Source organism: Podarcis tiliguerta (assembly GCF_965153285.1).
Source record: "Podarcis tiliguerta genome assembly, chromosome: 1".
Lineage (NCBI taxonomy): Eukaryota > Metazoa > Chordata > Lepidosauria > Squamata > Lacertidae > Podarcis > Podarcis tiliguerta.
The window spans coordinates 31,499,622-31,515,955 of NC_139534.1; the positions used below are offsets into that span (position 1 = coordinate 31,499,622).

Genomic DNA, 16,334 nt, shown 5'->3' on the forward strand with positions numbered 1-16,334 from the left:
GACCTTAAATATGTATATTATTTTAGCAACAGAAAGCTACCTGGAAAGACGATACCTAGGTTCAGTACAGCTAAATGGGAACTATGAATTTACAGTGTGAAAACCAATCAATATTATTCATCTCGTAATATTTTTAACTCTTTAGCAAAAGAAGGCATCGCAGAGAGATTCTGGATTGGATTAAACCAGCTGGATATTTCTGGAGGCTGGCAGTGGTCAGATCATACACCATTGAATTTCGTCAGCTGGAGTCAAGGTGAGCACATTTCACTGATCGGTTGCCCAGTCAAATTCTGTGCATGTCTACTCAGAAAAAGTCTCACTGTGTTCAGTGGATTACTCTTAGGAAGGTGTGAACAGGATTGCAGCCTTATTTTAAAAAATTGATTTATAGTGCTAAATGTTTGGAACTCTTCCTTTCCAGCCCTATAATTATGTGATGCTATAACTTTAAATTTCTAAATACTTGTTGTTGTTTTTCTATAGAGATTCAGAATTCATCTCCACTAGATGGATCTGGCTGTGTAGCTATGGAAGCCAATGAAGGTACCTGGATGAGTTATCCTTGTGAGAATAAACTTCCGTATGTTTGCAAGAAGCCATTCAACAATACCCAGTCAGAGTTTGCAGGTAAATTTGTATTAAATTGTGGATTTGGTTTTTGTTAGGCAGTTACGTAGTTAAATTGACTCATATTTACAGCTGCTGCAGCATCTGTCGCACACTGCTCCGTAACTCCTTTTTTCTTCAAGAACAACTTAGTTATGGAAGCCTGCTTGCAAGAAAAACAGCATACCAAAAAGTATATTCGTTGCAATGCCTATTGGTCTCTAACCTGCAGAGTAGACAATAAAGAGGTGCAAAGGGTGAGAGGAGAGTTTCAGCCAGGTGTGGCTGTTTCGTTTTTTGTTTGCAGAAATAGTTAATAGTTACAAAATCAGGGGAAACGTTTGGGATTTTTTACCATTGTAAAAATGCTACTGTATAGTGTCATGCTATAGTTGCCTTTCCTTTAAAAAAAAAAAGTTGTGTGTTTTTTTCTGCGCATCACCCGGTGTATATTTCCTGCTGAATGGTTCACATGTTTTATTTATTCTCAGCAGTTGAGCAGTATGTGGAGACCCAGTGTGAACCTAATTGGCATCCCCACAATGGATTTTGCTATATGCTAATGAGCGGCACTGCTTCCTGGGAAGACGCACATCAACTTTGCAATGCAAGCAATAGCAACCTTATCAGCATACACTCCATAGCAGATGTTGAGATAGTGGTTACAAAACTTCATAATGGTAAGTTTGGCTAAGCATAGGCATGAATTTCTTCTGCCTTTTTCATGCTAATCACCCCATCTCAACTTAAGGCTGAAATGACTGGAAATTTGGTTTAGAAGGTTGCTTGCCTGGCATCAGCCTTATATATCTTTAGGGGCCAGGCAAAAACATTCCTCTTCTCCCAGGCCTTTGACTATTTAAACAGTCTATGACCTTTTAAACTATGTAGATGTGTTTGTTCTTATGGTCTTATATGGGTTCTTATATCGTAAACCTCCCTGTGATCTTCAAATGAAGGATGGTATAGAAATTTAATCAACAACAACAGCTGCTGCTGCTGCTACTACTACTGGTACTGCTTCATCTGTGGCCAGAATTTTTGTCACTCTAGATCACAGACTCAATAATAAAAATAAACATATATTTTTTCAACTTGGATAAAATGCACTGTGCTGGTCCTATCTCTATATGTCTTGCCTTAGTCATAGGGCATCTGTTGTATAATTCCGTGCATTCTGAAAAAAGTGAGCTTGTTTGAGTTATATGGCTGTGCTCCTGGTGTCTTGTCTGATTAGCTATATTGCTTTTTGAATTGCTTATTTTTTGCTATTGAATATAGACACCACAGACAGGGTGTGGATTGGCTTCATAAACGAGGATGTTCCAGCTTTGTTTAAATGGTCTGACGGTTCCAAAGTAGTGTTTACTTACTGGGATCAGGATGAGCCGAAACTTCTCTCCAACAACACTCCCAACTGTGTAGCTTACTCAGGAAAGGTAAGTCGCTTATGTGTTACTCTGGTTCAAGTGCCTCTTTTAAGTTTCTGGGAAAGAAAGAAAAGAAGCATGTGGATTTATGTACATAGCCTGGTCCCTCCTATGGAAGTGGAAAAGATGATACCCTAGCAGTTCAACCTTTAACAGACTTCCACAGAATTAACGTCCTAGTATTTCAGTGGAACTCGCATGCTTAGGATTATACCCTTGAATTCTAGCAAACCTCCACCCCAGAAGTCCACTCCTGCCAGCTGCATCTGGTAGCATTGTTGCAGCTGGCTAGGGAGACAGGTGAGGCAATGCTGCTTTGTGTGCATACAGACACCAGCACATGTGTCTGGCAATGTATCTATAGACTCTTTGTTCTTCTTCTTTAGCGATCACTCGTAGTCGAGTAAGATTGTCTTCCCTAAACACTGTTTTAAAAGCAAGCCCACAAGTGGAGGCCAATTTTAGATCCACACATCCTTCCACAGTGGAGACATAGGTTTCTGGGCAGGAGTTGATCATGGTGAAGGTTTGCCAAGCGTGCCTTCCTCTTAACACATTTCTCCCTTTCGTCCTAAGTTTGAGCGTCTTCAAAACCCATGACACCTTTGGTAAAGGCTTTTCTGTAATCGGAGCACTCGCAGGCCAGTGTTTCCCAGTTGTCGGTGTTTATACATTTTTTTAGGTTTGCCTTGAGAGAGTCTGTGTCTGGCGATGTATCTATAGACTATATGGTCTTTGGCTGTGCCTCTATGTGGTCTCTGGACATTTTTCCCCACACCCACCAAGCCCACACTCAGTTCCAGAATGGGATTTCCAGTCACTTCGGGGCACAGTCGGAATATTTTGCCTGCCTGCAAACTGGCGAAGCTGGGCAGGGGTTTTTTCACCTGCTCTGTACTGGGTTCAGGGAACAGTGAGATTTAGGGATGGGTATAGTTAAATCAGTTAACTGGGAAAGGTTAAAGTGAGATAACAAAACAGTTGAGCACCCTTATGTACCTTTGAAGGTGAAGGGCATTTCTGGATGCCAGCTTCTCCAGGCTATTGGGCTCTTAACCTGGATGGGGAATGTTCTTGAGGCTCACCTGCCACACCTGTGGGGCCCTGGGAGGGAATGGGGACAAGAAGGCTGCCCTACTCATCATAATGTGGGGCCCCAACCTTGGGACTGTGCTTTGTCATGCCCTTTGGCATGCGGAGTTGAAGTGAACATTAAAAGGTAAAGGTAAAGGTACCCCTGCCCGTACGGGCCAGTCTTGACAGACTCTACGGTTGTGCGCCCATCTCACTTAAGAGGCCGGGGGCCAGCGCTGTCCGCAGACACTTCTGGGTCACATGGCCAGCGTGACGAGGCTGCTCTGGCGAGCCAGAGCCGCACACGGAAACGCCGTTTACCTTCCCGCTAGTAAGCGGTCCCTATTTATCTACTTGCACCCAGGGGTGCTTTCGAACTGCTAGGTTGGCAGGCGCTGGGACTGAACAGCGGGAGCGCATCCCGCCACGGGGATTCGAACCACCAACCTTTCGATCGGCAAGCCCTAGGCACTGAGGCTTTAACCCACAGCGCCACCCGCGTCCCTGAAGTGAACATTAGCTTCCTGCAATTCTCATTTCCCCTTGCAGTTGTTGATAATAAAATGTGGCCCTAGTTCAACCCATCACTTGTGTCTCTCCTCTCTATTCCTGGGTCCAGTCACAACAGAGGAATAGAAGGCAATTCACTGTGCTAACAGAGAAAACCTTAAGCCTTAGAACAGGAACACAAGGGCCTATTGTGAGCTCTCCCTGTTTCTTCACAGCTTTCTATGAGAAAAATCTCAAAGCAGCTGCTTGTCAGTGTTGGTGGGTTAATAGTTTTTCTGTATGTGGTATTCGTAGCCTATGATATACAGCAGAGGTGCATGAGCAACCATTGCCCCGTTAACAGATAACTCTTAACAGTGGCGGAGAGCAGGCGGGGGCAGGGCACCCTGCCAGAAGTGCACTGCTGGGGGCGGGGCACTCCCCCCGCCCTCCTCTTCCTCCGCCAGTGACTCTTAAGCAATGGTGTAGCACTATGTGAATGCGCCAGAGCAAAGAATCGGGCTCCTCTGCTCCTCCAGTCTCTTGCTGCTGCCTGTGTTTTCTTCTGTTTCCCAATTGCGGGACTCACAAGAGTTGGCCACTGTGAGAACAGAATGTTGGGCTGATTTAGCAGGGTGCTTTTTAAGTTCTTTAAATCCTCATTCAGGTTGGGATGCAGGGCGGGCTTGTTACATTTTTAGACTCCCATCCAGGAAAAAAATAGGGAGGAAGAGAGAGAGAGTAGAAGGGAAGCTAAGCACTCTCAAAATCTGTTCCTGTCTGCATATAGACAATGTGGTTTTAAATGAGACTTCAATTACAGTGGTACCTCGAGTTACAAATGCCTCAGGTTACAAACACTTCAGGTTACAAACTCCGCTAAGTAGTTACAGGTTACAAACTCCGCTAAGTGGTTACCTCGAGTTGAGAACTTTGCCCCAGGATGAGAATGGAAATCGTGTGCCAGCGGCGCAGCAGCAGCAAGAGGCCCCATTAGCGAAAGCACGCCTCTAGTTAAGAACAGTTTCAGGTTAAGAACGGACCTCCGGGACAAATTACCGTATTTTTTGCACCATAACACTCACTTTTTTCCTCCTAGAAAGTAAGGGGAAATGTCTGTGCGTGTTATGGAGGGAATGCCTACGGGTGGCATGCCTACGGATTTTCCTCCTCTAAAAACTACGTGCGTGTTATGGTCGGGTGCGTGTTATAGAGTGAAAAATACGGTATGTTCATAACTAGAGGTACCACTGTATTTTAAAATTTCTTTATTATTGACCCCTTTTGGAAAGACTAATTAGCACTCATGCATTTGTTCATTATATTTATCCAACTACTTTCTTAGAAGTTTATGCATAGATACAGTGGACTTTTTGCTTTGTTTGTGCCTCCCCATTTTTTCCCTTGTATGTTTACTCTGGCTGTTTGCTTTCATTGAAAATCAATAAACAATGGAGAGAATAATATTGGGAATGTTCTAAAAAAAAATCTCCCCCTTCCTCTTGCTGATAGCTGGGTCGATGGAATGTCCTGCCTTGTGACAATAAACTTAAATACGTCTGCATGAAAAACGGAAAGATTCTGAATGACTCAAAAGCTGATAAAAATTGTACTGGTGAGGTAAGGTTATATCAATAATTACATTTTAAACCAATCTTGGAGGTTGTATTAAAAGTATTTTGCTTACTGTCTGCCTGACATTTTGAATTTCAGATTCATTATTAATAATAGAACGGAGTGGAATATTTAGAATTCTTACATATTAAATAAATATTAAGCTTCTGTCATTTATCTAATGTTCCCCCAATTTCAAAGTAGTAGCAATTCTTAAGTTTCACCATTCTGCCTTTGCAAAAATGTAATGTGGAACATAATTAATGCATACTTTTGAGTAAAAGAGTATTATTCTCTAAAACAGGAATGGAGGCATGGAGACTTTTGTTACAAGGTTCAGAAAAGTGAAGAATTGTTTGGGAAACTGTGCAACCTCACTATAACAAACAGGTATTCTTTAGTGTTTGTCTTTGTCTAGGTAAAACAAATGTGTGTTGTGCAACAAGAGATGAGTATGCACTACTGTTGAAACATGAATGTAGAATGAACTCTGCAATATGCTAGTGAAGTATTTACATTTATGACTACAGTGGTGCCTCGCAAGACAAAAAGAATCCGTTCCGCGAGTCTCTTTGTCTAGCGGTTTTTTCGTCTTGCGAAGCAACCCCATTAGCGGATTAGCGCTATTAGCGCTGTTAGCGGTTTAGCGGCTATTAAAGGCTTAAGGGATTAGCGGATTAGCTGCTAAAAGGCTATTAGCAGCTTAGTGCCTTAGAAAAAGGGGGTGGGGAGCAAAAAAAAAATCGCAGGAACTCGCAAGACATTTTCGTCTTGCGAAGCAAGCCCATAGGAAATTCGTTTTGCGAAGCACCTCCAAAACGGAAAACCCTTTTGTCTAGCGGGTTTTCCGTCTTGCGAGCCATTCGTCTTGCGGGGCACCACTGTATTAGATTTATTCATGTATTTGATCATGATAGTTGCATCCTTAGTTTTTGAAACTTGACTCTTACAGATTTGAACAAGAATTCATAAACAATTTGATTAGAAAGCATAGCAGAGTTGAAGAAAAGTACTTCTGGACTGGCTTGCATGATATCGGCTCTTCAGGGGAGTATAGCTGGGGAACTGTAGATGGGAAGAATGAAATGCTCACGTACACAAACTGGGGTCATTTCCAACCAGGTACAGTACCTTCTCGAGATCAATGAAGGGCTACTATTTGTTCTATGTTAAATCTTGAACAATACTAAATTTCTTGGTTACAATTTTGATTTGATTTTAATCTACATTCTAGCATTGCGTGGAGGATGCGTGGCTATGTCAGCAGGAAAATACCTTGGAAAGTGGGAGGTCAAGAATTGCAAAACCACGAAAGCTTACTCTATTTGCAAGAAGTACATTGGACCAAAAGTAGAACCGGAAGTAGTTCCTAAAGTTACTGACCCTTGCCCTCCAGGCTGGCACAGCGGATCAGGTCTTGCTTGTTATAAGGTAGCATATATCCTTCCAATTAAATCACCTAAAGGATCTAGTTCAGCCTTCACTATCCTGATGCCCTCTAGATATTACGAACTTTGAAAGAACCGAGCTAACACTTTAAAAAAACCCATGTATATTATCTTAATGAAGAACAAACAAAAGCACTACAAAATGTTGAACTAGATATTTCCACCATATGGGAAGAGATCTTTTCTGATGTTCATTCCGAACACACCTTACAAAATCAAGTGCACAAATGCCATTTTAGGCATGCTTGTTTCGGAAAGCCTAGCCAGATACGTAGAATGTTGCCATACGTTTTAATCTAGTTTTTAGCGTGTTGTTGATTTTAATCTAGTTTATAGCCTGTGAAGTCATTAATTTTAATGACTTTTGTGAAATTTTGTTTGGACGCGGGATGAGAACCCAGAAGCTGAGAGGCAGGGTGTGTCAGAAGGAATATTCTCTCTCTCTGTGTGTGTGTGTGTGTGTGTGTGTGTAACTTTGTATTAATGTAACATTTTATATGTAACTCTATCTTCGTAATATTTTAAGTCGTCTGTTGTTTATTCAGTTTTTTGTACACTGCTTAAGATATCTGTAATATGTTAAATGATATTTAATATACTAAGTGGTATAGAAATGAAATAATTGAATAGTCGACTACAGCTCCCATCAGCTCCAAGCAGCTGGAACTGATGGGAATTGTAGTCCAAAGCATCTTGAGGGTAGCAGGTTGGCTAAGGCTAATCTAGTTCAGTGACTTGAGTGTGCACACATAGACACACACACACACACACTATTCATATTCTTGAATTACTTTGGACCTGTATCTAAAACTCACAGAACACCCTTGCATAATCCTTCCTTTCCCACGGTCAACTATTTCTTTGCATTACATTTCTTTGTATTAGCTGATTAGATTAGATCTTCGTTTGGTTTTGTTTCCCTGGCTGATCAGCCTCTGTGCATCAGAACAAGAGCACCACTTGGATCCTGAGTTGCCCTTTAAAGGTGCTGGGAGTTGTAGCTTTGTGCTGGGGGGTAAAACCACAATTTCCAGAATTCCTTGAAGGTAGCTATATATTGGGGGGGGGGGGGGTTGTACAGGACAAAAAAGATAAATTTGTGATGCTTTCTTAGGGCAGTTTTTGTTAACAAGACAGGGAGAATAGAATGCAATGTGTGTGTATGAAACCAGATTGGGTAGGTTTCTACGGCAGCCAAGTAGCTTTGAAGTATTAGCTACATCTTTGGCCCCTTTCTTTTTATTGATAAAGGGTTGAATCGGATTTTCTTTTTTTCTTTGCAAAGTTATTTCATAAGGAAAGAGTGCTGAGAACCAGGACCTGGGAAGAAGCAGAGAGATTCTGTGAGGCTCTTGGAGGACACCTCCCTAGTTTTAGCCACTTAACAGAAATCAAGGAGCTCCATGACATTCTGAGAGAAACCATAAGGTAACGTTCTTGGAAAGCTAGTTTTCTGGTCAAACTCAGTTGGTAATGTGGCATTTAATAGTCATGTCCTTTAAAAAGAAGCTCTTCTGGATAGCATTAATGGAACATGAACTAAAACCGCTATTGTTGACGTGCAAAGAACAATCGGCAAATTTGTTCTTTCAATTATTTTGTTTTAAACATTATTTTCAGTAGTATGTGGTGACATGTCTGTTTGCTCCTCTTCCTCCTTGCTTTGAGTATTATTTCCTAGTGAACACATTAGTTAAATGATTAAGCAGTATACTGTTGCATACATACATACGTACATACATACATACATACATACAGTGGTACTTCGGGTTAAGTACTTAATTCGTTCCGGAGGTCCATACTTAACCTGAAACTGTTCTTAACCTGAAGCACCACTTTAGCTAATGGGGCCTCCTGCTGCCGCCACGCCGCCAGAGCACAATTTCTGTTCTCATCCTGAAGCAAGGTTCTTAACCCGAGGTACTATTTCTGGGTTAGCGGAGTCTGTAACCTGAAGCGTATGTAACCTGAAGCGTATGTAACCCGAGGTACCACTGTACATACATACATACATTCCAAGATCTCTAGTACAGATTGTGGTGTGTGTTTTTAGGATTCTGCAGAAAGGCTTCCTGCAGCCAATCAGAAGCCGTGCCTTGGTTTCCAAACGTTTTGGAAGTCGAATGGACTTTCGGAACGGATTCTGTTCGACTTCCAAGGTACCACTGTAGCTAAGTATTTATTAATTAACATAAATGCATTGTGAAATCTACAGTAAATCAGAATGTACAAATGGCAGGCATAATCGGAATTTTGGCAGAATGGTAAAATGATTCATATTCTCTCTCTCTCTCTCTCTCTCTCTCTCACACACACACACACACACACACACACTGTGCTTTCAGTTTGGAAGTCTGCACAGGGCTCTTGTCTTACGTAATTGTAGTGATGAATAATTTGTGCTTTTAAAGCTGCACTTGAACTGAAATGGTATTTCATTTACAGCGATAGCCGGTGGGTCTGGATTGGGCTAAATAAGAGGAATCCTGACTCTCTAGGATCCTGGCAGTGGAGTGACAATAAGCCTGTAAGTTAAACTGATGGCAATAGCATATCATCGTACCTTAGTTGGGGGAATGTAGGTGGGTCTGAAAGAAATTAGGCATCTTTAAAAAAAAAAAAAACTATTTCAGACATGAAGAATGAAAGGGATTTTGAAGAATGCAATTCTGAACATATTTTGTCAGTGGAAGACTTTTTAAGAATCTAAAGATCTAGCCATTTTTACTGTTGTTTTGTATTAGAAGTATGTGCATATACAACAAAAAAAGATCTAGCTGTTTCTTAACATGTGCAGGGGCTCTGAGAAGCATAGGGATGTTTCCCATCACAGGCACTGTGTTCTATCCATTTCATTGGAAGAATCAGGTTTTCATGCAGATTCTTTTGGGCTCACTGAAATAAATTGACAGCCCATATGTAGGAGCCTTGTGTGATCATAGAAGCGCACATGAAACTCTGAGTCACGTTTGGTGACTTTTTTGAACTATGCATCGGATTGTGATCTTGCACTTCAGCCCCTATTCAGGCATTCCTTTATCTTACATGATTAAAGCCTTTGCATGAGGGTGTGCTCTGCTTCTTCCAGTGCATCAAAGTCCCATCTGTTTATTTACAGCCCTGCACGGGTTGAAAGGCATTCTTCTTAAGCAGGGAGACACCTCTGCTTGTGGAGACTGTAGGATTTTGGAACGCTAATTTCGCACGTGAGGGAAATGAATGCTGCAATACAGCTGTAATTCTGTGCAGAAGACCACATTCTTACGTACATTCACCAACCATGAGCCCTAAGTATGGGCTCTCTGTTTACTTCACTCAGCAGAACGGAATGTGTGTGTAGCCCTGTTTCCTCCAATGAATCAAATGGAGGAGTGCCTGTGGTGAAGAACTACAATGTGCTCATTGCCAATTCAATTCAATTCTGTATCTTCTCTTTCTGTAGGTATCTACTGTTGTTATGCACCCTGAGTTTAAAGATGAATACGATACTAGAGACTGTGCAGCCGTGAAGGTGCGGTGTAACACGCTTGATAACTAAGTGGGAATACTTTGGGGTTTTTTAATAAATTAGTTCAATTGATAGATTAAATTTAGAATGATTTGCTGCAACTTTGCCAGTGTGAAGTTGTCATTGAGTTAATACAAAGAAAATGCTACAGCACGCTTACTGTCACGTAACTTAAGAATGAAATAGAAATATTGCATTGGACCGATAAAAAAAAATTAGTCTATAATTTTGTGTCCCTTGCTGTCTTCTCTGAGAAATGTGGTAACAAGCGCTGTCTAAATTCTTCTTTTTGTAGTTGAAAAACAGTTCCTTTTTAATTAGTTTCAAAAATATATAATAAAATAATGCAGTTTTGATTACCAGTACTGGTGATAAACATATTTGTGTGTGTGTGTGTGTGTGTGTGTGTGTGTGTCTGTTACAGCAAATTAAATAAGGCTGCATTCACCTTTTTCCCAGGTGTAAATAACATTGAATACAGTGGAGTCAACATGCTTAGGCTTGCACTGTAAAAGAGTTACAGGGTTTCAAATCTATGCAACAATTACAAGTGCAGTAGGATCCATATCTATTCCACCTGGCCAACCTTGGCCTAAGTGCATGCGTCCTTGTGGTTTAGTTTTTGAGCTACAATCCTCTGTAAGCATACTTGGAAGGAAAATTGATTAGACAGCCATGCTTCTGTGTGAGATTGCCTTAGATCTGGCTGCACAAAAGCAAGTAGCTGTGCTTTTTTATCCATAGAAAAGCCCGATTTATTTATTTTTTAAAAAAGAATGAAATATAATTTCTGTTTATTAACAGTTCACTTAGGTTGTATTACACTCACCTGATAGTAAGTCCCACTTAAAACAGTGGAACTTAGTTGCATGTAAATATTACACTGCACATGCAGGAATCAGTTTCATTGGGTTTTTTTATCTTAATAATGTGTGCAGTTTCTAAGACTAACACGGCGAACAATGTGGACTCTTTACTATTCTGAAGACAGACAAGAAGATTTCTACTTAAAGCCTTTCTACTGTGGTTCACAACTTGAATGGGTGTGCCAGATTGCTAAAGGTAAACATCATTCACAGCTCAGTCGTATGCATGTTTAATTAAAAGTGAGCGCCACCATATTCAATATGGCTGCCTCCCTGGTCAGTGTTCATAGGAAGGCAGCATTAGGCTTAGAAATGTCTTTACTTTCATTTTATTCACATTTGTCAGCATGAACTGTTTGCCCAAATTCTTGTGAATTTGAGGCAAAGAGCACTGGAAAAAAGGTTTATTTCACATGGTGTGTGTTTTTTACAAGAACAATAAGAGCTTGTTGGATTAGGCCACAGGCCTAACAAATTAAGCATCCTGTTCTCAGTGGTCATTGATATGTCCTTGGGAACCCTCAAGCTGGATGTGAGGCTTTAAAAAAAGAAAGGTGATCCTTGAATCAGCATTTGACTTTCTGTGTCTAGTTTACCTTGACTATAAAGAATCTACATGATAACATTAAAATTACTCTCATGTTTTTATTCCACATAATTAAGCAGGCCTTGCACTCCACAATTATTGGGCATGACTTGTTCTGCTTCTAATAATTGGATGCCATTTTAAAATTTTCTGATGATGCCCAAGTATAGAAGGAATGTCTGTCTTTCACAGGTTCTTGTTACAGTGGTACCTCTGGTTACGTACTTAATTCGTTCCAGAGGTCCGTTCTTAACCTGAAACTGTTCTTAACCTGAGACACCACTTTAGCTAATGGGGCCTCCCACTGCTGCCACACAAAAATCCCCATGCCTCTTCTATTCGTACTTTAGAGAACAGTGCTTCTTTACTCAAAAGTAAAATCAGTATGCATTATATACAAAGGACTACTTCCCCTGCTCATTCTGCTTGCCTCACCACAAACCCTCATCCCCCCCATCCTGCCCTGCCCCACCTTCTACACTTCACCCACCTTTGCCTGCCCCGCCCCACAACTTTTCCAAACCTCCCCTTCCCTCACAACTCACCTGAGCCCCTCCCAAACAAACATAATAAGCAAGCTACATGGTTGGTTGGTTGGTTGGTTTTTCCAAATTGCAGTTGTGTTCAAGTTTGTAAGCTGTAATAAAACTTTACTGCTTGCACCTTTCGGGTAAAAAGAAAAAACAACACAATTTCACTCTTTGTTTAATGGTTCTCCTGAAGATTCCAGCTCTCCTTTTCTTCTGATAAAAGGGAAATTGGCATGCCCTAATTTTCCTTAATCTCATCAACAGGTCGTACTCCAAAGACACCAGAGTGGTACAAACCAGGTAAGCGAACAACTTAGGCTTCCTACACATCATTGATAAAGGTGCTAGCCACATATAGGTCTCCCAAAGTGCTAGTGATCTCAAACACAGCCTCTAGCAACTTGGACCCCCAGCTATCTTATTTTCATTACTTTTAATACAGCCTGCAAGCAGAGGGTGTTGTTAGCCTGCTCTCTGCTATTCTGCAGTACCACTGCTTCAGTTGGCCTGAGGGTGTACTGTGGCCCCCAGCCCAGCAGTGGTCAGATGACGGAAAGAATCCAATGAATTTCATCTCATCTTACATAACGACTCTGGCTTGGCTTCACACTCTGAACAACTTACTCAAACACAAGCAGAGCAGCTCTTAGACTGATACCTTACTTGTTCCCTGTTGAATCCAAAAGCCGACTGAAACCTGAAATAATCTTACAGTACTTTATATAGAAACTTAAATTTGGCAAATCTTCAGGGAAAATAGCAAGTGGCGTTGAAGAAAAATCAGTGAGAGGGTGTCTTTCTGTCTTCATTAATCTATGGGTGGTTAATTTAAGAGAGCACTTAAACGCCATAATGGAACATAAAAGCATAGTGCTGTCTCAAATACGTTGAACTGAGGCTGTTCTGTAGGCCACAACTATCTTATTAGCCATTGACATACAATCTCCAAAATGTATCGCTCATAAAATTGCTGTCCTTGATCATTTGCTCATCAACTGAAGGCAGGGATAGGGAACCTACAGCCTTCCACATGTTATAGGATTCCTGCTTCCATCAGCATGGTCAGGAAAGAAGGGAATTGTGACTCCCAACATCATCTTGAAAGGTTCCCCATCCCTGATTTAAAGGTATCTTCAATTGACTTTCGTGGAGATCATACATATTCCTTTGGTCTATTCCTCCCCACAAGATGAATGTGCTCCTTCTGTTTGCCTTGCAGCTATTGAGGCCTCCACAGACAATGCTGTCCTCATATCATACTTACTTTTGGGGACAATGTGTCTCAGAGCACAATATCAGAAACTGGAGAAACTTTTAGAGGGACTCATTTGTTACTTTGCTTAGTTTTGTGTTGGGTCAGCAATGACTCAGCTTTGCTGCAGTGAATGTCTTGGAGCATTGCCCATGGGGAAGCATATGCTCATATTTCTTATGGGTTGGGGGGTTTTATGTTGGCTTTTATCTATGGTTGCTTGCTGCCCTACAATTGCCAGATGAAGGGTGATCTAGAAATATAATAATAATGTTGCAGAGTTTCCTGCATTAATGCACAGTATTTTTTAGATAACTGTTAATTCACTTCATTGTTAAAATAGTTCATCTACCACTACTAGATAACATGGTGAAACTGGAGGTGGGGTTGTGTGTGCATGCAATGTTTCATTTAGTTTAAACTTAGGTTTTTGGCATTCTTTTTCTTTCTTTCTGTTGTAGATGGAGATGGACTTCAGGGACCAGTACTGAATATTGATGGGTCTGAATTTTGGTTTGTGCCAAATAAGCACTTGAGCTTTCAAGAAGCTGCTCTGTACTGTTCTAATAATGGAAGTGATTTAGCGTCTGTGGCCTCTTTCACTGCACTAACGGGAATTCTAAACAGGATTGCAAATGTAATTTATTTCTTTGTCTCTTGGATATATTTTGTTGTGAAAATGTCCGTGCCAAAATAGGGTTTTTTAAAAAAACAAAACCACCTTCTCTTGTTGTTGCTATAAGCTGTTCAGGAAAAGTCTGTGAGAAGTAGGATACCTTTGTCTGGCAGCATATAAAGCAAAAGTGTTTTTCCTGCATCCAATGAAAAAATGTTCTTCTCTTATCCTTCTTCCCCAGCTTTTCCTCTAGTACTAGGGAGGGTATAGAGTAAAGGGTAATCCAGAGCATGCCTAATTCTCATTGGTGATATGAAAATTCAGAGTAAAAAGTGGGAGCAATCCATCTCCCATACTGCAGGCAAAACAGGGCTTGACTTGAAAACATTAGTTTCTGAAATGCAGGAGAAAGCTCTATTAAAAAAACTGCACCAAGAAACCTGCCTGTAAGTCTCACACTTGCTTTTATTACTATGGCATTGGAAATGCTCTTGGGACTGTTTAATTAAAAACTAGGATCTACTAAATACCTGAGGGAGAAGGCTTAAAAATTATCTGCCTTTAGTTTGCATGGTAACACTTTTTAGTGTATTTAGGGTATATAGACTTTTTATGGAATTTATGCCAGATTCTACATTTTTCTGATACTTAGGTTGAGATGTAACATGGCATTTAATGCTAATGCATCTCCTTTTTGTTTTTGCAGTTATCGGACGAAACACAAAGTTGGTGGCTGAAATACACAGCTCCTGCAAGTCGCTACCATTCACTGTACGTAGAACTATCAGAGTCTATATATGTCTGAAATACTTTTGCCATTCACTTGATGAATATGATCTAGTAACGATGAATGTATTATGGTCATAGGTCAAGATACTTGAGCTTTGAGGCTCAGGATTTCTTACATATAATAAACACGTAAACGCTGCAGCAGAAACTTCAGAATTTGGCAGCTGTGCTCTGTAGCTGCAAAAATTAAGATGCCAGCTCCATTTTGGTCCTTTCTCCAGTGAGTCAACAAATCTTTTGTGCAGTAGGACACATGAAAAAGAAATGAGCAAGCTAATCAATGATGATAAATATTTACATGCACCAGGAGGGCAAATCTGAAATAATTCAGTTCTTCATTGTGCCTAGGTTTTCAGTATTTTCATACTATCATGAACGATACTACAGGAATTGTTGGCATATTTCTTATCAAAGTTGGTACAGAGGTAAGCTGTTTAATTTTTTATTTTAAACAATGCTAAGATACTATTCTCTCCCCAAACTTTCAGTCTTAGAGAAAAAGTTCTCCTTTAGACTTTTTATTAGAAGCTGCACTACTTCTAATAAAGTAGTTTTATGGAGTTGGAGTGCTGTTCTGGATGTTAAAAGCAACAAAATAATCAGCTGGCGGTGCCTGTTTGTGGATGTCTTGGGGGTGGCCAGCTGCAAAAGAGAGCAGGGCTCCTAATAGCTGTGTAGAAGAGGGAATTTCAGCAGTTCAGCTTGCACGACAGTCTCCCATCTACACAGCTATTAAAGTTGAAGAAATCCATTCCTCTTTTGCAGATGACCACCCTACAGTATGGCATTCAGAGTTTATAGTTGTATCCGGACCCTACTTTGATGTCCAGTCCTTTGCCTTTCAGAATTTGTGGAAATAATGCACAGTAAATGCAGTATGAATATAAGCATAGATAAATATTAATACATACATGTATGTGTCTGTGATTCCTGCAGACAGCACGATAAGCTGCAGTACAAAACTCCCCTTCATCTGTGAGAAATACAATGCGTCGCTATTGGAGAAGCACGACCCTGGTTATAAACCAACTTACAGGAAGTGTCGCGAAAATTGGCTTGTTTTTATGGATAAGGTAATATTTATTAAAAAGTGCCTTGTAAGAATCTCCTAAACTTGATGAGTATTTGCGAAATGGTAGTTTTCTTGTGAACGACTCGGAGATCTTTTGATGAAGGGTAGTATATAAAACTAGTAAATAAAAAGTAAATAAATAAATAATAGTGACCTTCACCTGCAATTAAAATATTTTTGTAAGGTGTTTTCCCCCTTTAATTTTGTTCTGCTCTGTAAATTTCCCCTTAATCATAAAAGCTAATGTGAAATCCAGGTACTTTAGACATATTGTTTATAATTAAATCTTCTTACAGTGTTACCGCATGGTACCCCCTAAGGATTTCAAGTTTCAGGAGGCAGATGAACATTGTCAAAGTTTGGGAGGTTCTCTTCCATCAATCACAAGCAAAACTGAACAAGGTAAAGTGATAACATTTGATACTTCTTATAAAGTGTGGTTCTCTTCTAT

At 40.5% G+C, this 16,334-nt stretch overlaps 1 protein-coding gene across 2 annotated transcripts in view; it reads left to right on the top strand.

The window, feature by feature from the left end:
• Nucleotides 1-16,334, top strand: part of LY75 (lymphocyte antigen 75) — a 51,230-nt gene that overhangs the window by 16,565 nt on the left and 18,331 nt on the right. Inside the window, exons 5-22 of one of the 2 annotated variants that reach the window (XM_083405288.1) lie at nt 146-256; nt 487-630; nt 1,101-1,289; nt 1,891-2,048; nt 5,115-5,222; nt 5,521-5,606; nt 6,169-6,338; nt 6,451-6,647; nt 7,950-8,092; nt 9,110-9,191; nt 10,107-10,175; nt 11,111-11,234; nt 12,419-12,454; nt 13,868-14,043; nt 14,729-14,793; nt 15,160-15,236; nt 15,748-15,884; nt 16,180-16,285. In XM_083405288.1, the coding sequence (XP_083261414.1) occupies nt 146-256; nt 487-630; nt 1,101-1,289; nt 1,891-2,048; nt 5,115-5,222; nt 5,521-5,606; nt 6,169-6,338; nt 6,451-6,647; nt 7,950-8,092; nt 9,110-9,191; nt 10,107-10,175; nt 11,111-11,234; nt 12,419-12,454; nt 13,868-14,043; nt 14,729-14,793; nt 15,160-15,236; nt 15,748-15,884; nt 16,180-16,285 (2,178 nt within the window). The remainder of the gene's footprint in view (nt 1-145; nt 257-486; nt 631-1,100; nt 1,290-1,890; nt 2,049-5,114; nt 5,223-5,520; nt 5,607-6,168; nt 6,339-6,450; nt 6,648-7,949; nt 8,093-9,109; nt 9,192-10,106; nt 10,176-11,110; nt 11,235-12,418; nt 12,455-13,867; nt 14,044-14,728; nt 14,794-15,159; nt 15,237-15,747; nt 15,885-16,179; nt 16,286-16,334) is intronic. The other variant, XM_083405289.1, reaches the window with a different exon arrangement.